The sequence below is a fragment of the Conger conger genome, chromosome 4, assembly GCF_963514075.1.
Source record: "Conger conger chromosome 4, fConCon1.1, whole genome shotgun sequence".
In the NCBI taxonomy this organism is placed as follows: domain Eukaryota; kingdom Metazoa; phylum Chordata; class Actinopteri; order Anguilliformes; family Congridae; genus Conger; species Conger conger.
Window position 1 is genome coordinate 48260465 of NC_083763.1, and position 19475 is coordinate 48279939.

At 42.6% G+C, this 19475-nt stretch overlaps 1 protein-coding gene across 3 annotated transcripts in view; it reads left to right on the top strand.

The window, feature by feature from the left end:
• The window catches only part of slc4a2b (solute carrier family 4 member 2b), a 58189-nt gene extending 40335 nt beyond the window's left edge, over window positions 1-17854 (top strand). For 2 of the 3 annotated variants that reach the window (XM_061237507.1, XM_061237508.1), the window contains 19 exons: window positions 91-347; window positions 1898-2034; window positions 3298-3384; window positions 4113-4293; window positions 4651-4786; window positions 5136-5328; window positions 5667-5772; window positions 6126-6310; window positions 6738-6954; window positions 7714-7917; window positions 8142-8290; window positions 8798-8992; window positions 11001-11228; window positions 11323-11412; window positions 12208-12374; window positions 12607-12860; window positions 13402-13571; window positions 13777-13950; window positions 14183-17854. In XM_061237507.1, the coding sequence (XP_061093491.1) occupies window positions 91-347; window positions 1898-2034; window positions 3298-3384; window positions 4113-4293; window positions 4651-4786; window positions 5136-5328; window positions 5667-5772; window positions 6126-6310; window positions 6738-6954; window positions 7714-7917; window positions 8142-8290; window positions 8798-8992; window positions 11001-11228; window positions 11323-11412; window positions 12208-12374; window positions 12607-12860; window positions 13402-13571; window positions 13777-13950; window positions 14183-14263 (3211 nt within the window). In that variant the 3' untranslated portion in view covers window positions 14264-17854. The remainder of the gene's footprint in view (window positions 1-90; window positions 348-1897; window positions 2035-3297; window positions 3385-4112; window positions 4294-4650; window positions 4787-5135; window positions 5329-5666; window positions 5773-6125; window positions 6311-6737; window positions 6955-7713; window positions 7918-8141; window positions 8291-8797; window positions 8993-11000; window positions 11229-11322; window positions 11413-12207; window positions 12375-12606; window positions 12861-13401; window positions 13572-13776; window positions 13951-14182) is intronic. The other variant, XM_061237509.1, reaches the window with a different exon arrangement.
• Window positions 17855-19475: the final 1621 nt, after the last annotated feature.

Consider the following 19475-nt stretch of genomic DNA (forward strand, 5'->3'; position numbering starts at 1 on the left):
CCTGGGCCTGTTGCGATCTGCCTTACGACGCATCTTCGGTGTTCTCAGGCTCATTGTCTCTGAATCTCCGTGTCCGTCTTCCCTGTGCAGCGAGCAGGGCTCAACCTCGACTGCGCTCAAAGACAGGACGGAGGGGTCAGACCCCACCCCAGCACCGCCTGGCACCCCCATCTTGTCGGACTCCACGCCCTTAGCCCGCGTCTCCTCTACTGGGCGCAGCTACGACCTGCAGGACCGTCGGCGGTCAGGGAACCTGACCGGTGCGGAGCAGGCAAAGTACCAGAGGGTCGCCACGGATGAGAATGAGGCCCAGACACTGGCCACTGTCGACCTGGATGGCATCAAGAGTGAGTCCTGTGTGGGGAGAGGCTTCAGTCCATTACTAGGCACCTCTGCATATTAATGGGCTGACCAATTGTATCACTTTACTCATTACTCATCAAAAATTGGTTATCAAAGTAATCAAAATTACTTGTTGGCTGCCTGTGGGTGATGTCCTAGATTAAAATTTAAATTGACATGTGCTGTCGTTTACTATGATGCAGGGTTGAGGGCAGTAGTGGGTGGTAAGGAAGGGATGTTTGAGTTCCAACAACAAAGGGAGCTTATACCATCATTACCCATCTCCACGTCCTGTGGGCCGCAGTGTCAGCAGGTATTTGCTGCTGCCGTGCGCTACACCACCAGATTTTGCTGATTATATTACCTGCTCGGTTCCAATAATAAGCTAATTGGAGAAATCAGGTGGTGTAGGCACAAATGTCTGCAGACTTTGAGTTGAGTAATGTTGACCTATACAGTGTGTAAACCAGGGCTGCCCTACCCTGTTCCAGTACCAGGGATCTACCATCCTGTAGGTTTTCATTCCAACCCTAAAAACGCACATCACATCCAACAGATAGAATTCTTGTTCAGTTGCTAATTGTTAGAACCGGGAAAAGGATTTGGCAGCCCTGGTCTAGACAAATCGTTATTGCTTTCTCAACTGGCTGATCTGTATCCTTCACACATGCATAAAAATGTACCTCAAACATAACAGGAGGATGAAGAATACAATTATACATGGGGTTGTATCTGTTCTAGAGTCTCCCCTTCAATTAGGGCTTCAGTGAAGGTAAAGGTATTGAATAGCATACCATTTACTTTTCATTCTTTATATTAGAGTACATTGACTGGAGCTGAATATTGCATGTAGGCTACTTTGGTTATAAGATTGCATACTCTCCCACAAACCTCCAAAATGTGTCCGGATTGGGTCCAAGCTCTGTGCACGCATCATGGCCCCTGTGTGAATATCTAAAACCACCTGTCACTGCCACAGTGTTCTTGGGACAAGGCTCATAATCTGTCCCATTTGTCGTTTCCTGAGTGTGGCTTTCAACTGCTGATGATGGTACCCCCTCATCACACACAGTTGTATCGCTCTCCTTTACCTAAAACTATTCTAGTACTTACACCTACAGCCACAGGACTAACTGGGGTGATCAGAGTGGAGATTCATCTAAGGGTGTTCAGATAAAGAGTTCAAAATCCTGTGACAATTAATTCACGTCTTCACAGTTCTGTTCACGTGTAATCAGCAGCTGAAGACATTACCATAATATCAGTATCAATTTTAAAATGCATTGCAGTGTTTTCCCTGATGAACAGCTGCCAAAAATCCTTTTGTGGTGAACTTGGCTTACTTCAGAGTGTTCTTCATTTATCACTTGGTCTGAAATTGAATATTTGAAGATTATTTCTCCTGCTTTTGTTTAAGTTCCTCCCCAGCTAGCTTGGCATTCTATTTTGGGAGTGGCTTTTGCCTCTTTAACTTGGCTGTAGTTTGTCATGTTCCATCATATCCACAATTACCATCGTCTCTGACCTGTAATGATTCACTCCCTCCTCTTCACAGGTCACCGCTTTGAGGATGTCCCTGGAGTGCGTCGACACCTGGTCAGGAAGAGCACCAAGGGACAGGTTGTCCATGTCACCAAGGACCACAAGGAGCCCAGCACCCGCGGCAGAAAACTGGATCGGACCCCACATGAGGTGTGTGTACTTACCAGATCTTTTTGGATCACAGACAGGAATATAGTTTTACTTTTGTTTTAGTGGTAACACTGTCTTTTTGCTGGATTGCTCTTGGATTTACTGGCATGTGATGTGGCGTACTTGCTCAAGCACATTTGTTCATACAACCATATAGATAAAGATGTACATTCATTGGGGGTAAGCGCTATAAATGGTAGTTTTCTATTCGGTATTTTGGGGTGATTAAATACCTTGCTACTCCGTTATAAATCGAGTCAAAAACCAGTGCCTCAGATCTGCTGGTTAGGTTAGATGTTTGACCAAACCCTGACTCCCTATAATCCCTATCCAATGGCATCCTAATTGAAGTGTTCCCTAGTGGCCTGGCTGAATTCTTAATCTAAGGCAGCCATCACTTTCATACAAGAACAATACGATGCATAAGCCCAGGGGGCTGCAGTGGTACTCTTCCTCTCTGGGTGCAATATAGTTGTGGATGTATTAGTACAACATGGATGTGCTGGTATAAAGAGGGCGTTCTCCACTGGAGTATACCTACAGTATGGTGTGGTTTAGTTTGACTCTTCAAAACTGATTCAGTACCATGAGCAATGTGTGTAGGCTGCCTTTTGACATTACTGAAGCTACTGACTACCAGCCTCTCAGATGGCATTTGTAATATAAAATATAAAGGCTATTTATACGGTGTAATGGCCCAAAATGGAACAATAACTTTAAATATAAATGTATCGTTCATTATGGATCACGGATGGTGCAGTGCATGAACGATGGAAACGCTAACAGTCCATTTGAATTTACAAGTTTTCATGTTCTGTTATTTACAGAAGGGTATTATTCATTAGTATGAATGCTTGCTTCATTATTGTTATAGTTATCATTTATAGTTATAGTTGTGGACAGACCTTTCAGAAGTTTTTTTTTTTACAAAAAAAGCAGCTCAACTTTTTCTACTCTGCCTCCTGTCTGTAGTTTGGCATCTCTGTTCTTGTTTTTGTGGAGGAGAAAGAAGGAACAACAATTAAAAATGAATGAGTTACTTCTTTCCTTTCACACACTGAAAAGGGAGGGAAAGAAACTGCACAGGTAACCAGACACCCGAGAGCTCAGGCGCGCCTCAATCAGGGAGCCATGTTTTATTAATGTATCTAGGTCCCCAGTAGCAAGGTGAAAACAGTGTGTGTGGGTGTGTGTGTTTGTGGAGATGCACTGCTCTTGGTGAGACTGCAGCAGTCCTCACTCCTCCACTTGTCACTCCTCCAGTCAGTGTATCTTTACCACGCCGCCGCCTCCCAGCTGGGCGGTATGGTCCTGCTGGACTTCACTGGCCGTGTGGCCCGGCACCAGAAGGTGAGGCAGTGCCTGGTCCGAGGCATGCGGGAATGCGCGTGAAATTGTGGAGAGTTTTGCCTAGCCCCGGCAGTTTGCTTTTGGAAACTCCAAACCTGTGTGCTTTGAACAATAAGGCATGGAGTGTGCGCGCAGACGAGGCTGGCGTTGGAGCTGTTGCACCAGGAATCTTGGGGAACATGGCAGCTATCTCGGAAAGCATACGTACATGCTGACAGGACACCTGTATGCAACTCCCTGGTGCTGCAGTTCGGTTGATGGAGTCTAATGGGATTAAATATGTGCATCATCAAAATGCTTTTACTGAGATTTTGTGTGTGAATGGTTTAATTGGTCTGTGTATTTGCTTAAGGTATCTGTAGCTTTGAAGAATATAGCTTTTTGCGTGTTCAGTTTGCTTGTACCTTTTTTCTGTGAACCCATATTAGGAACCATTTTCTAATTTTAACATGCACGTTTCCAAAGGATATATAGCTGACAATTAATTGAAGGTGGGTAGTTGCCTTCAGTAGCTGAATATACTAACTTTGCTAACCGATAGTACAGATCAAAGCAATGCTGCAAAGCTGAAAAATGCAAGAATGTGGCCAATGCTCATTTGCGGAGGGAAAAGTTTAATACGCAGTGGACATTATTAAACATCCATATTTAAAACCGCTGTATACTGCCTTATAAATGAGTGCTATATTGTCCAGTGGTAGATGACTTTCCTTCGGACACTTTCTCAGGTGTTTGTGGAGCTCAATGAGCTGATCATGGATAAGAACCAGGAGATGCAGTGGCGTGAGACGGCCCGCTGGATCAAGTTTGAAGAGGACGTGGAGGAGGAGACGGACCGCTGGGGCAAGCCTCACGTAGCTTCCCTAAGCTTCCGCAGCCTACTGGAGCTCCGAAAGACCATTTCTCATGGTGAGGTGGATGCACGTAGAAGGAGGGGAAAGGGAAGTGGTTTTACAAAGAGGGGGAAGGTGGCCGGGGAAGGATGTGTGATGTAGAACGGGCTAGTCATAAAGCTAACAACAAAAGGGAAAAAAGAGGGGAAACTGTGCTTGAAGCCAGTATGTGCCTGAGGCAAGTATGTATGCATTTCATTAAGCTGGTATTGTGGACAATATATCATCCTGATTGGTCGGAAATTACTGAGTGACAGACTATGTGGGTGATTGATGAACCTGTGGGTTGTTTGATAAGTGATGTTCTCATATTGACAGTGTCTCCATGCTGATTGCTTGCCCCCCACTCAATGAATTTTCGGTCTATGTTCAGGGGCGGTGCTCCTGGATCTAGACCAGAAGACGCTGCCTGGCATTTCTCACCAGGTGGTGGAACAGATGATCATCTCAGACCAGATAAAAGCAGAGGACCGGGCCAATGTGCTGAGGGCCCTGCTGCTTAAACATAGGTGGGAAATGGACCAACATGTCCACTTTGTTGTTAATGTATGATGTACCATGAAGGAAATTCATAACAGACCATTATCTCACCCTTACATTTTGGTACGGAATATTTAGAGGAACACAAGCAATGATAAAAATGAATAGAATCTAGAATAGAATGCTAGAATGCTACCTTATCTCATCTTATGTGTTCAGTCGTTGCACTGATATGTACTGTTTTGTACATTGCTTTCCACAAAAACATCTGTGAAATACAATGCAATGTATTTATGCCTATGTATTAATACCAATGTTTATGCCTAATGGCTAGCCATTTCTCCTGGTCATCGTTATCCATCTCTCTCCCTCGAACAGTCACCCAAGTGATGAAAAGGAACACAGTACCTTCCCCAGGAACATCTCAGCCGCTAGCTTGGGCTCATTAATTCCCCACCACCACAGCGGCAACCACGTGCCCCAGCCAGAACCTTCCGTCACTGACCCTCTCATGGGTAGTGGTGTTGCTGTCATTGAGACTGACACCCGGGTTGATATTGAGAGGAAGGAGGTACTGTACAAGGAGGAATCAAATGGAAATAAGAGAAACTTTCTAAAATGAGAATTTGGGCTTGGATGTACACTTCATGTACAGGTACATGCTTCAGGTGTAAGCCAGCTGCTTTACAGCAAATTTTCTAGCAAGTTCTCTTATAGAATCCTAGAGACCAGATGTATTCTGTGTTCTGTGTTGGTGGATCTTTATTTTGTCTTAACAATGGATGCATTTCAAGGGGGATTTGTTCACATTAATGTTTTTTTCTGACTAGAGGTTGGTTTTGTGGTGAATGCAGTCCTGTGCTGTTGTTGGTGGAGTACTTGGGTATATTAATGGTGTTTTTTTCACAGAAGGATCATCCCATAACAGTAGGAATGCACAAGTCCAAATCCAAGCATGAGCTGAAGCTCCTGGAGAAGATCCCAGAAAATGCTGAGGCCACTGTTGTCCTTGTGGGTGAGTTGTCCTTCACAGGAATGATTATGGCTTGTGGGAATAGTTGTAATTTGACAATTTGACTATGATGCAGTCCCCACTTAATACTTGACCGTCATTATCCCCTTAGCGTTTCCCATTTAGTTTCCGTCAGATTCCTAGATCCATGTCGTGGCGGCCTGTAGCGTAGTGGTTAAGATACATGGCTGAGACCTTCAAGGTCGGTGGTTCGATGTACGTCTAATCAACTGTACGTCGCTCTGGATAAGAGCGTCTGCCAAATGCCATTCATGCAATGTAATTTAATGTTTCCTTGATTCTTCTCTTCCTCGGATGAATTGTGAAGTGCCTGAGGCAAATTGTTACCCCTACAGGGAGTGTGGACTTCCTGGAGCAGCCCACTATGGCCTTTGTGCGGCTGCAGGAGGCAGTTGAGCTGGACTCTGTGCTGGAGGTGCCAGTACCGGTCCGCTTCCTGTTTGTTCTGCTGGGGCCAGCTTCTTCCAACATCGACTACCATGAGATAGGCCGCTCAATCTCCACACTCATGTCTGACAAGGTGAGCAGGGATGCAAGGGTCCTGAGGGGAACTATCGGATATGGAGCATGAGGAGACTGGTTGCCATTCACACCATGAACATGATGTAAACAAAATTGTTTGCCTGGAACACACGTTCTTGAATGTAGGTGGTCAAAATTACACGTGGACCACAGAACTGGTTGAATGTTTTAATAATTTAGACATGGTTTAAATTCCTGCAGTTTGCCAACCTTTTTTAGCAGAGATGTTCATTTTTATTAATATACGGAACAAAATAATTTCATATGGTTGTACGTTTTGGCTAGTAACCTTGCCAGGCATCTGCAGCACTGATTTCATATCAAACGCAAATCTGACCCAGAGACCAGTGGGTAAATGTGTTCAAATTGAGTTGAAGAAGAGGAAGTGTCTGGAGATGGTCCGATTTCCCCTTGTCCTTCTGTAGCATTTCCACGAGGCTGCGTACTCGGCTGATGACCGGCAGGACCTGCTCAATGCCATCAATGGCTTCCTGGACTGCAGCGTTGTGCTGCCACCCTCTGAGGTGGGCGGGGAGGAGCTGCTGCGCTCTGTGGCTCGCTTCCAGAGGGAAATGCTGCGCAAGAGGGAGGAGGAAGAGGAGAAGCTGCTAGCCAAAGAGCCCAAGAGCCCTGAGGAAAAAGGTATGGGGATATTCATTCATTCAGTCATTCATTCTTTAAATTAGGCTGTCACTCTTACTATAATCTTACTAGCTCTGTCAATGAAATAAAAATATATATACCTACAGCTGATTTGGCTGACAGATTATACTTGCTACGTACCTTTGCAACACTGAAAACGGCCTGCGGCCTGCAGTGTAGTGGTTAAGGTAAATGACTGGGACACACAAGGTCGATGGTTCTAATCCCGGTGTAGCCGCAATACGATCTGCACAGCCGTTGGGCCCTTGAGCAAGGCCCTTAACCCTGCATTGCTCCAGGGGAGGATTGTCTCCTGCTTAGTCTAATCAACTGTACGTCGCTCTGGATAAGAGTGTCTGCCAAATGCCAATAATGTAATGTAATGAAAACAATTCTCACGGATGTAATTTACTGTTTTGAATTGTGTATTGCCTGCTTGGTCTTCGATTTCCTTTATTACAAATAGACCTGGGTCAAATATGTAATTGTTTTGGATTCAAATACTTTTCTGTGCTCAACTGATCTTGCCTGGTGCAATTAAGCCCACTAAGAGAACCTGCAGGCGGGGTTTGCACTTTGATTATTTTGTAGGTTCCAATACACCAGACAAGTTCAAAGACGAGCATAGACAAGTATTTGAATCCAAAACAATTATGCATTTGACCCAGGTCCGATCACAAAAGCTTTACGTCTATAAGCTTGATTTTAGATTTCTTAACCATAGCAGACTTGCAGTAACTTTACATTCTTGCCCAACAGCTCTCCTCACCCCCTTCAAGCCAGAAGATGACCCCCTACAGCGGACAGGGCGGCCCTTTGGTGGGTTGATTCGGGATGCTCGACGACGATACCCCAAGTACATCAGCGACTTCAAGGATGCCCTAAATGCCCAGTGCATGGCAGCAGTTATTTTCATCTATTTTGCTGCCCTCTCTCCTGCCATTACTTTTGGGGGCTTGCTGGGTGAGTCCAAGCGGAGGGGGGATGGTTCAAACTTCATCTGGACTGAAAAACTATCTATATGAATCCACTCATAACCATGTGCAACCTATTCCAATCTAATGGTACATAATGGCTTGTCCCTTGAACAGAATTGACCCAGTAAAAGTTGGGTGTGTCAGTATTACTGACAGATGAGGGAATATCTTGTATTTCAAATCTGAGCTTGTATTCTCTCCCTCACTTAGGTGAGAAGACTGAGGGTCTGATTGGAGTGTCAGAGCTGATCGTAGCCACAGCGGTGCAGGGTGTGTTGTTCTGTCTGCTTGGGGCCCAGCCCCTCCTGGTGGTGGGCTTCTCTGGCCCCCTGCTGGTGTTCGAAGAGGCTTTCTACTCTGTGAGTTTGCTCCCACACTGTCTGAGAGACACTCTGCTGATGATGCTTGAAGTCATTAGGCATGGGAATAGTGGTATCGGTAAAAGTTATGGAAGTACAGGAAGGTAATGAGCAAAGTCAAGTGTTAGCCAAACACTTGTGTATACACATACTTTGTGTATGCTGCCCGTGTCAGTAAATAGAGAAATGTTGGTTCACCATTTGTTGGACTGATGCTGAATAATTGCTTGCTACAAAAGTATTGGTCAGTGTCACATACCTAATTGAAAAATGCACACAAGGAAATGGGTGAATGTTTTTAAGTACTTATCCTCAGATTCTAGCTGTAGGCAGAGAGCATGGCACTGCAACTTTCAGCATGAGTACATTATTCACTCAGTGTTTCTGTGGGTGGCTGGCACACTTCCAGAGTGAAAGCCTGGCATTAGTTGAACCTAAATTGAGAGTGTTATATCTGAATATGTTCCAGTGTGTTTCTGTGTATGTTTACCTGTTCTGCGCTTCTAGTTCTGCAAGGGAAACGACATGGAGTACTTGACAGGTCGAGTCTGGATTGGGTTCTGGCTCATTGTCATCGTGATCGTGATCGTGGCCTTTGAGGGAAGCTTCCTGGTGCGCTTCGTCTCCCGTTTCACTCAGGAGATCTTTTCGTTCCTCATCTCCCTCATCTTCATCTACGAGACCTTCTCCAAGCTGGGCAAGGTGGGCAGGCCTGGTTGTTGCATTGAAGCCCTAACTGACTGCAGAAAATTAGAAATGTGTAAAGCCATAGCAATGCTGAAGCAATCGTAGCATGGGAAACCAGAAACAATGTGAGTAACGGAGTGTATCAAGGTAGGTGAAAAGAAATTAAACTCTTTTTGCCCTTGAATGAACAATTCATACATGGATAATTTCTGTTCGTGGAACAGCAACCAATTACTGATACAAGATATCATTAGTAGGTTAAATTAAGCCAGTAAACCATTATGGTGTTATGAAAAGGTTATTCTATTGTAGTGAGTTCAGGGTATTTTTAATATTACATCTTTCTGCTTGACAAAAAAAATCATTTAGAGAAATGTTTACTGGAACCATAGTCAACACCCACCATATTAAGACTTATTTGTTCAAATGTGCAGTGAGTGTTGAGTTAAACCTACATCTCCTTCTTCTGACTGATAGACTCAACAGAGAGTTTGGTAGGAAGACAGAGGCACAGAGAGGGTGTGGAAAAAATCAGAGGAAAGGAGGTACGTTTGGTCAGTTTGAGCTTCAGGTGGTACTGACATTGTGTTAGCATAGTGGAACAAAATAAGATGCTTTACTGAAGAAATGTAGGGGTGGGTGATATGCACCAGTACACGTTCAGCTGTGATAGGCCTATTCACACAAATCAAGATTGTCCTTCAGCAGTTTATGAAAAGCTACTGTACACCAGATGGGCTTGCTAACTCGCAAACATTCTAACTGGTGTTTATTGTTTTACAAAGCCTTGAATAGTGGGAATGATATTTCAACCAATGTGATGGATTTTGTCCCTATTTTGAAGTAGCACTACAAGAAAAATGCAAAGAAACCCCCCCCCCCCCCCCCCCCTCCCCTCACTGATGGTCAATCACTGCTAACCATTTTGCAGTATGGGATTGTGATGGTATGATGGCCATCCTCAAAGATTTAACCATCAGTGAGGTACGCAAATGAAATTTTATGAATTAATATACCCTCACATTTGCCACAGTGTTGTCTGATTATGATTAAGTACTTATTATTAATTATTACTAATTATTTAAGGTAAGGACCTTATTTCAAGAAAGACAAAGCCGTGTTTTTACCAACACAAGATATTGTGATATGCATTGTATATTGCCCAATCATTCGGGGGTTATCGATCGCCCATCCTTAGCTGAAAGTTTACTGGCAGCAGCTACTATTTATGGCGTTAAGCATTATGTCTATTTCCACATCTCTGTTTCTACTGTTCATTTACTGATTGAAGCTGCCATTAATATTTAACAATGTGAATAAACTGGAACCACTCCCAAAGTTCTAGCTTTTAAATGTTTGCATATTGGGAGGCTTAGAGGAGACTAGAGACTAGACATTGGAGGGAGGCGGAGAATGAGTTTCTGTCATTAGAAGATGGATAGCAAGATTACTTTTGAGGATATGGGAATGTCGTCAAATTTTGGAAAGACATTAAAGGTATAATGGGTATTTTCGTACTTCTAATGGTCAAGAGAGGAATTGCAACAACAAACACGCTCAAACCACACTGTTTATCCCGCCCATTTTCTGTGAATGCACTGACGTTGGAACGCTGTTGGCTGTGGCAATTAGAACCAATTTTCAGCCAATGAGCTTGAATTATTGTACAGCTTGTATGATGTTTACCGCATATTTTGAAACTTGAATTTAAGGTCTATAAACATAGGCAGAAGGTGAGTCAACATGTCAGTGAGCCTTTTTCAATGATGGGAAGGGATTTACGATGGTCGTGGAACAATGTTTTAACACAAAAATCTGACCTATTGTACCTTTAAGCTTTTCAGTCCCAAGAATACCATATGGCACAAACTCACAAGAGTGCCATATGGCACGAAAACTACCGTAAAACTCACAAGAGTGCCACATGAGCCGTATCATGTTGGGCTTGGGACTGAAAGGGTTGGTCCTTGTGACAATGCCAAGGCTTGAGACCGGTTCGATGGAAACCTTTGTCATTGGGCAGATCTTCCTGGAGCACCCCCTGAGGCGCTGTCCCCTTAGCAACAGCACTGCTGAGAACGCCACGACAGGCGGCGGTACAGCCCTGTTGCCGGCTAACGCAACCGAGGTGGGACCAGTCAACCAGGGAGAGCCGAACACAGCCCTGCTGTCTCTGGTCCTCATGTCTGGAACGTTTTTCATTGCTTTCTATCTGCGCAAGTTTAAGAACAGTGCCTTCTTCCCTGGCAGGGTAAGTCTGAAGTGCTTGTGCATTATAAATTGATTGCATGTGTCTCACTGATATGACATCTGAGAAACTGATCCCAAATCCCTCTCTGACTCAGCTCCGAAGGGTGATTGGAGATTTTGGGGTCCCCATAGCCATCTTCATCATGGTGTTGGTAGACTACGGAATACGGGACACCTTCACACAGGTGAGAACCTACACCTTAAATGTGTTATGGTACAATAAATTGGTGTCAGCACACACATGGAGGGTGTTTGGGGGTAAGTCTGATAGGTGGATAAATCAGAATAATGTGTTTCCCATGGGGAATGGGGGCACAGATGGACCGCAACCTAAAACAAATTACCACTTAACCAAATCCAAATGCAAAAAAGCTAACTGCAGAAACTTCCACCCTTTATTCTTTTGGGGCAGCTGAACATGAATTAGTCAACTGGCTTCACCTAAAGGAGCCAACCACATGCATGCAGGGGGATGTAACACTACGAACCACTGTGCTTAATCAGAGAAACGCATTGCATATTTCATCTGAATGAAATGAATGTGTACAGTGCTGAAAGGGACTCCCCGCTACTGTGTCATATGCAAGACACATGCAAGGTCCCTCCCCCAAGTTGCAACTATAAATACCATAAATACCAACTTGTGCTTTTAAAACTTTGGCCTATGTTCCTAAAAAAAGAAATAAGTCATAATCCAATTTTATTTATTTATTTGTGTCCACATTCAAAATATGAAATGTCATTTTGATTCAAGTTTTTCCCCTATTCACCTGTGGTACCTCCTCTTAAAATGCAAAGGAAACCAGCAGATACTGTAGCCCTCCAGGACTGGATTCTTAGACCTGTGATGAATATGAATACATTTCAACTTGGCTGCCCTCTGCACCTGTATGTGGTGTGGGGAAATGTCTTATTGATGCATAGTACTAGTACAAAAACTTCAAGCTTTGCCAAGTTGTATGCCAATGTCCTTTATGCAGAAACTGAGTGTGCCCAGTGGTTTCTCCGTGACCAGCCCAGAGAAACGTGGCTGGGTGATCAATCCACTGGGGTCAGAAAAAGCATTCCCCATCTGGATGATGGCTGCCAGCATCCTCCCCGCCTTGCTAGTGTTCATTCTCATTTTCATGGAAACGCAGATTACCACGTGAGTCACATGACCCTCTCTTCTGTTAACATTTTTACAATGCGGCCATGACATTTTTTCATTCTAAATTTAAAACCCAAATTTACAGGTCACACTTATGTCCTCTTGAACATGTCATTTTGTATTAGTTATTATTTTTTCCAGAGTAACCAATACATTCCTTGTGCAATTTCATTAGATTTTTTTAAATGAAGCTAATGGTAATGGATGAGCCCGAACTTGTCCCCCTCAGTCTGATCGTGAGTAAGAAGGAGCGTATGCTGTTGAAGGGCTCCGGCTTCCACCTGGACCTGCTGCTCATCGTGGTCCTGGGAGGAACCTCAGCGCTCTTCGGACTGCCCTGGATGGCCGCGGCCACGGTGCGCTCGGTCACCCATGCCAACGCCCTCACTGTCATGAGCAAGGCTGTCGCCCCCGGAGACAAGCCACGCATACAGGAGGTCAAAGAGCAAAGGGTGACGGGGCTGCTTGTGGCTGTCCTGGTCGGTAAGTCCTCCAAACCGCTGACACCAGCCATGGCCTCCCCGCGCAATGTGTCTTTCAGGTTTATAATTGAATGCGCCTGACAAGTGCTTTCCTTATTTTCCTTAGTCTTTAGAATGAAAGCCTTTCATCCCTTCTTGGGCAAGCACAGAGGAATCACACTATAAAAGAAGTATAAATTGTAATACCTTGTTCACTAGGATGATATTTTGGCTAGTTTTGTTTGGCTATGTAAGCTGTTTATTGTTCTTATGGAAGTGTATATCATTCTATTGCATTGTGCTGTATAAAAACAGTTTTTATGTATAAATGTAATCCATTATCAGATTAATCAAATAGGCCCTAGTCCTTATCTTTGTTGTAGTCTTAGCACTTGAAATTGTACTTCCCTCTTGGGTCTTTCAGGGCACTTGTTCCTGGTGATGGGTATGCACTTTACAATTTGTACATTGCTCTGGATAAGAGCATCTGCCAAATGTCAATAATGTAATGTAATAAAGAATATCCTATTTGAGGCCAAGTGCTCAGTTGATCTCATCCCCAGGCATGTCCATCGTGATTGGAGACCTCCTGTGTAAGATCCCCATTGCAGTGCTGTTTGGGATCTTCCTGTACATGGGCGTGATGTCACTCAACGGCATCCAGTTGACAGAGCGTATGCTGCTGTTGCTTATGCCACCAAAGTACCATCCGGACCAAACCTATGTTCGCAAGGTCAGGATTCAAGGCAATGAAAGAAAACAAATTGGAGATGAATGACAAATCAGGATTTCATAACAATGTTACCTTGCTTTAAATAGGGCACCCACTAGCTAAGTTTTATTAATGCCTGTAGCCTATGTAAAAATGTGCATTTCTTTTTGTTTGGCTTGTGTCAAGAACTTGTGGCATTGACTGGAAGTAAACATTGTGTCTGTAGGTACGGACATGGAGAATGCACCTGTTCACAGGTATCCAGTTGGTCTGCCTGGCAGTATTGTGGGCGGTCATGTCCACTGTGGCCTCATTGGCCTTCCCTTTCGTCCTCATCCTCACGGTCCCTGTGAAAATGTTCCTACTTTCCAGAATCTTCACCACCCGCGAAATGCAGTGTGTGAGTAACCTCCGTCTATCGTCACACACTCCACTGGTCCTCGTTTTAAACCGAATAAAGAGCAAGTCTTAAGTGTGTCATCTCTGGGAATAGAGGGTTTCTGTATAGATTGATAAATATAAGTAGGCTTTTTTAAATGAATCCAGTTAATCAACGAAACTGAAAAGTGAGAAGTTTTAATAGAAAATAGAAAGGACTCTGAAAGTCACCAATACTTTCCTGTGTACCGCAGCTGGATGCCGATGATGCGGAGCCCACCTTTGACGAGAAGGAAGGGGAGGATGAGTATAACGAGATGCACATGCCAGTGTGAGCCCTGCCCACACGTTCCCCTGCCAGTGGCCATGCTAGCTTGCCAATCAGTCAACCCGCCAATCAGAAGAAAGCACCAGGGACCCACCCTCCTGAGGGCTCTGCATTCTTTTAATGTTCAGAGTGTTACGGTTTTATTGTCTAGCATTTTTATTTAATTTATTTTTGATTAATGGATCCATATATAGGCAGATGCCCAAAGTTAAACCTGTTCCATATTTTCCTCATTGCAAAAGGAAAAACTTAACTGTCATGATCTTGATTTTCCTCACATAATCCCTTGATACAACACAGGCATGACAGTGTTGCTACTTGGGTGGCAACTATGCATTCCAGTGCTCCCAACATAGAGGAACTGAACATGCAGTACCCATGGGTATAGCAGTGCAGTTGAAGTTGAGCTCTTTTCTGGCCTCCACAGGATGGCTGTGGTCCATACCTGCTGGACATGGGGAAACAAACTGCTCTTGACAAAAATATAATTAAACAATTGTAGAATTACTACCTAAGAACTTCTGTGCTGATTGTAGTCAGCCATGAGTCTATACCCAACAAAATGAAGGAGCTCATTGCACAAACCCACATAAAGGGAATTTTAATATATGTCCTTGTAGAGATTATCTATCAGCACTTTATAGCAATGGAGGCAGGACAGATGCATCCATTTACATAGTTAAAATCTATTATAAATGTCTATTCAAATCCAATTCAGATCAGTTGATTACTCCAGGTCCTACCCCTGTTGATTAATGGGGAAATTTATGCTATTGTGAATCAATTAAATATGTGATGTGTTGAGAGAATTTCAACTGATCAGTGTCTCAAAACGTGCCCTATTAACTAATGGTTAAGTACCTAATGTGCAACATGTTCAGGTGTAGACGTTCTGTACTGTACATTTTATGTAGACAAGCTAATTTGATCTTCCATGTTTCTGAAAATGTCCAAACTAGTCCAAAATACAGGATACTCCAGGATTTTATCACATGCAGCTATATATTAAAGCACCAAAGAAGCAACAAAAGGCCTTTCGGTGTTGCGGGAGTGTAGAAATGGAAGGAAAGGGCATCTAAGAACTGACTACAGAACTGAATGCACTGAACATGGCTGTTCTGCCATGCTGTGTGGGCGTAGAGTAGACCAGTCTTGTCAGTACTGTCCATCATGTATGTACTTGGGTATGCTTTGCATTCATCAGCTACAGTTTAAATGTATCTACAACCAGGCCTTACAGTAGCGGAAGATGTTTTTACAAATCAACAGCAATGTGTCTGACTTCAGTATAAAGGATTTTTTTCATGAAACTTACCAATTCGATAACTCTAAGGCAATGTGGTGTCATTTGATATTATGGACAGTGCTCCTTTGACTAGCTCCATTTTTTTTCCGGTGACAAGGCCTTTAATCCATGATTTAGCACTTTATTCTTCATTTTTAAAAAGTGTGCAAACTAGCATTATAACTTGAATGCCTTTACTGTGCTCAAACCAAACTACACTTTTCAAAGTTATGGTCTGTCATCACTGCTACTGCGTTTTAAAACCAAGCTCCTGTACCCTTTAGCAATAAGAATGTATTTGTGAAATTGCTTTGACTAACTTTCAGGTCCAAGAAAATTACTGAGCAAACTTGTATTTCCTTTAACATTCAATTCAAATACATTTGTTTCTCCAGTTGTGCCTACTAACTTTAAATGATGGGCTTTGCAGAGGAGGGATATGGCTTTAAGTGTGCAGGGGCCACCTGCAGTACATGCTTCTTCCTGCGTGCTTCACTGCTTTACATTCAACACTAGCCAAGACTTATATTCTGTATTCTGCAGTAGTAGCTACGATCTAAATGGATACACTGAGGCAATGATGACCGTCACTGGGAGATCTGTACATTCATCTGCTGTAAAGCTGTTCATTTGTATTAAATTCAGTGCTGGAGGATTTATGAGCATCAATTCAGTTTTATATTTATTCACATTTCAAAAATAAGAATATAAGCAGAAGATCGATTCTAGGTCAAAATTCCAACCTTGACTTTTTAACAGTTTTGCAGGGCAAGTTATACTGAAGATGTTGAGGAATATCTACACTAAACTTGAGTAACATAACATGGGACCAGCTTTAATTACCCATTGGAGTAGAGCAGCCTGACTAAATCCCTGAACTAGTCTTGGTTCAGGATGCATTGACCTGCATTTCCATGCAAATATCAACACTTTTTGCCAAATGTTTTGCTTTCAATTGCTTGTATTTTGTCGGGAAACGATTTCATATTTCGGTGATGTTCTAGAATGATTCAGAAATCTTAGATTCCATTTGGAAGGTACTAGTTTACTGCAAAGAAAATTGATTTGACTTGTAGGGTTTTGCGCCCACCTGGATTTGGTAACTTGGGTATAAGTACTAAATACAATATTCCAGTTTCTTCTGTACCTGTTCTCCAGAACAAATGTGGAGAGTCTGTTCAGAAAATGTTGAGAACATTCCTCCCTGAGAATAGTGATACCAATTATCTCACAGTCTGTCAATTGAAATCAGTCTCTTTACCAATCTTTTAAACTATATTTAAGCATAATTTGCTCCAATACTGTTGGTTTTAAAATCACAATGACTTTTGGCGAATATAGAACAACACATGTAAGCATAGCATTCCTGGATTGTGATCTGTGGCCATTAGACAGGATGTGCTTTTTCAGAGAAATGAGAACTGCCTTATCTGTTACTGTACATTTTATGGTGGTGCAAGACAAGAGCCTGCCATAGGTGTATCACCCAAACACACCCAATTTAAGTTCTGATGTCACCAATTGTGCCACTGAATGTTTCACTAATTTGTTGATTTGTCATCTACTGTACTGCGTGTCGTATGAGTGGAGTGAAATTAAATTCATGCCTCTACCCCCCTCTACAGACATAAATGGACATTCCAGAGCACAGCACTTAAACCCCAAATACTGTGGTTTACCCCCCAATGTCTAGTTTGTCCTCTTCTGTTCTTGTGGGTGTTTCACTCCAGGCATAAATCCAGTCAAATATGCTGAGCTGCTGCCTCTCGGGTTTTTCCATTTTATGTTCGATAGCCTTCATATTAGCACATTTTTAAAATGGCTGCTCTTTCAGTCAAGTTGCTGGGTTTGGTTTTTTTGGTAATCATTATTCTTATTGTTAGCCTTTAGTATGACTGCACTTTTTATGTAATGCAACTAGTTTCAGTGCTTTAAGTGGTGAGTGTTTGAAGTTCCCGTTTCTTGTTTATATGCTGAAATGCACGGTGGAGGATTTTTTGTTTTTGTGAGAACCATATTTTCTGTTCAAGAGATATGCATCATGTAGACAGTATTTTCCAGACACAGGGGGGGGCTTCAGAAAATGTATAAGTCTGTGCAGTGAAGTTTAAGGGGATGAGAGTGGATTTTGGGAAGGGTTGTGTATAGACACTGCTGTATTAGGAAGTGTAATCATCATGACATCTCAAACATGGCAGTTAATGCAATTTGATCAGATTTGTGGTTTTTAGATTTTTGTAATAATTGCGAAATAGTTTTCTGTATATATCTAGTTCAAATGATAACTACAAATAAAATACATTTTACATACAATGGCTTTTATTTTATTTTGCACTGAACCAGTCAAGTTGGGATATTTCATTCTATTCAACAGTTATTTCATTCTAGTCACAAGGTAAGTTTTGGGTTCCATTCGAGCCCAATGGTCATTACACCATGATGCGTTTATCTCTTAGCATATCTTCCTTACTAATATCATCTGGTTGTGCTCCATCTCAAAGAGACTGATAATATTAACATGCTGTTATTATTTTTGGTCTGGAGGGCTGGCTAGAAAATACATTGGATGGATTTTCAAACTGATTTCTCTTATTAGATTCCTTAGAAGTAAATAAAAAATAAGCACAATTCTGTAGGCTATCTGCTGCAAAATAACTTTTTGGAAGAAACATCTGCCTTATCTGCGTCTACCGTTGTACAGTTGTGTTCAAGAAAATAGCAGTACAACATCAGCAACCTGATTAAACCACTGTTATTGGTAGTAGTGATATTTCTGCATGGCAAATACTTTACTTGTAGATGTAGTAGTGTAATAGAAAAACAACAGACCCAACTGTCATGACATGCACGCTGCTTGTTCTGAGTAATTGAGAATAATAGCAGTGTCGAGTTCAATTTGTTAATTCATTCTGTGAAAAAAACATGTCATTAATTGTCCTTTATTAAGGAAGAAGGGAAGTTTCACGCATTGTTATAAAATATATTTCCTTCTGAATTGCCGTTCCAAACATTGTTCGGAGGAACAATGTCATTTCATTAAAAAGTTGATTGGCGAGGGGAAAAAAATATAAAGAAGTGCAGCAAATTATAGGATGCTCAGCTAAAATGATCTCAAATGCTTTAAAATGGCAACAAAAACCTGAAACACGCAGAAGAAAACAAGCAGCTGTTAAAATGGATCAAAAAATAGTCAGAATGGGAAAGATTGTCTTTTTTCAACAATGGTGCTTTACAGGGGCTCTGACTAACAGCACCTGCAGGTAATTGTAGATCATCTTTGATCTTTCTGGAGCTCCAGTTACCTGCAAGTGTTGTTAGTCAGAGCCCCTGTAAAGGACCATTGTTGAAAAAATGGCATGTGCAGAATCGGTTAAAATGTGCCAAGGAACACATCGATTGGCCCAAAGAGAAATTACGTAACATTCTGTGGACTGATGAGAGTAAAATTGTTCTTTTCATGTCTAGTAGTCGTCAACAGTACGTCAGACGACCCCCGGGTACTGAATTCAAGCCACAGTATACTGTGAAGACAGTGAAGCATGGTGGCGCAAAAATCATGGTATGGGGATGTTTTTCATACTACGGTGTTGGGTTCGTATACCAGGTATCATGGATCAGTTGGAATACATCAAAATACTTGAAGAGATCATGTTGCCGTATACCAAAGAGGAAATGCCCCTGAAATGGGTGTTTCAAAAAGACAATGACCCCAAACACGAGTAAGCGAGGAACATCTTGGTTCCAGACAAAAAGGATTGAGTGGTAAGCTCAATCCCCCAACCTCAACCCCATTGAAAACTTGTGGGGTGACATTAAAAATGCACTTTCTGAAGCAAAACCTAAAAATTCACAGGAACTGTGGAATGGAGTTTGTTCATCCTGGGTTGAAGTACCTGTTTCTAGGTGGCAGAAGTTGGTTGAATCGATGCAACGC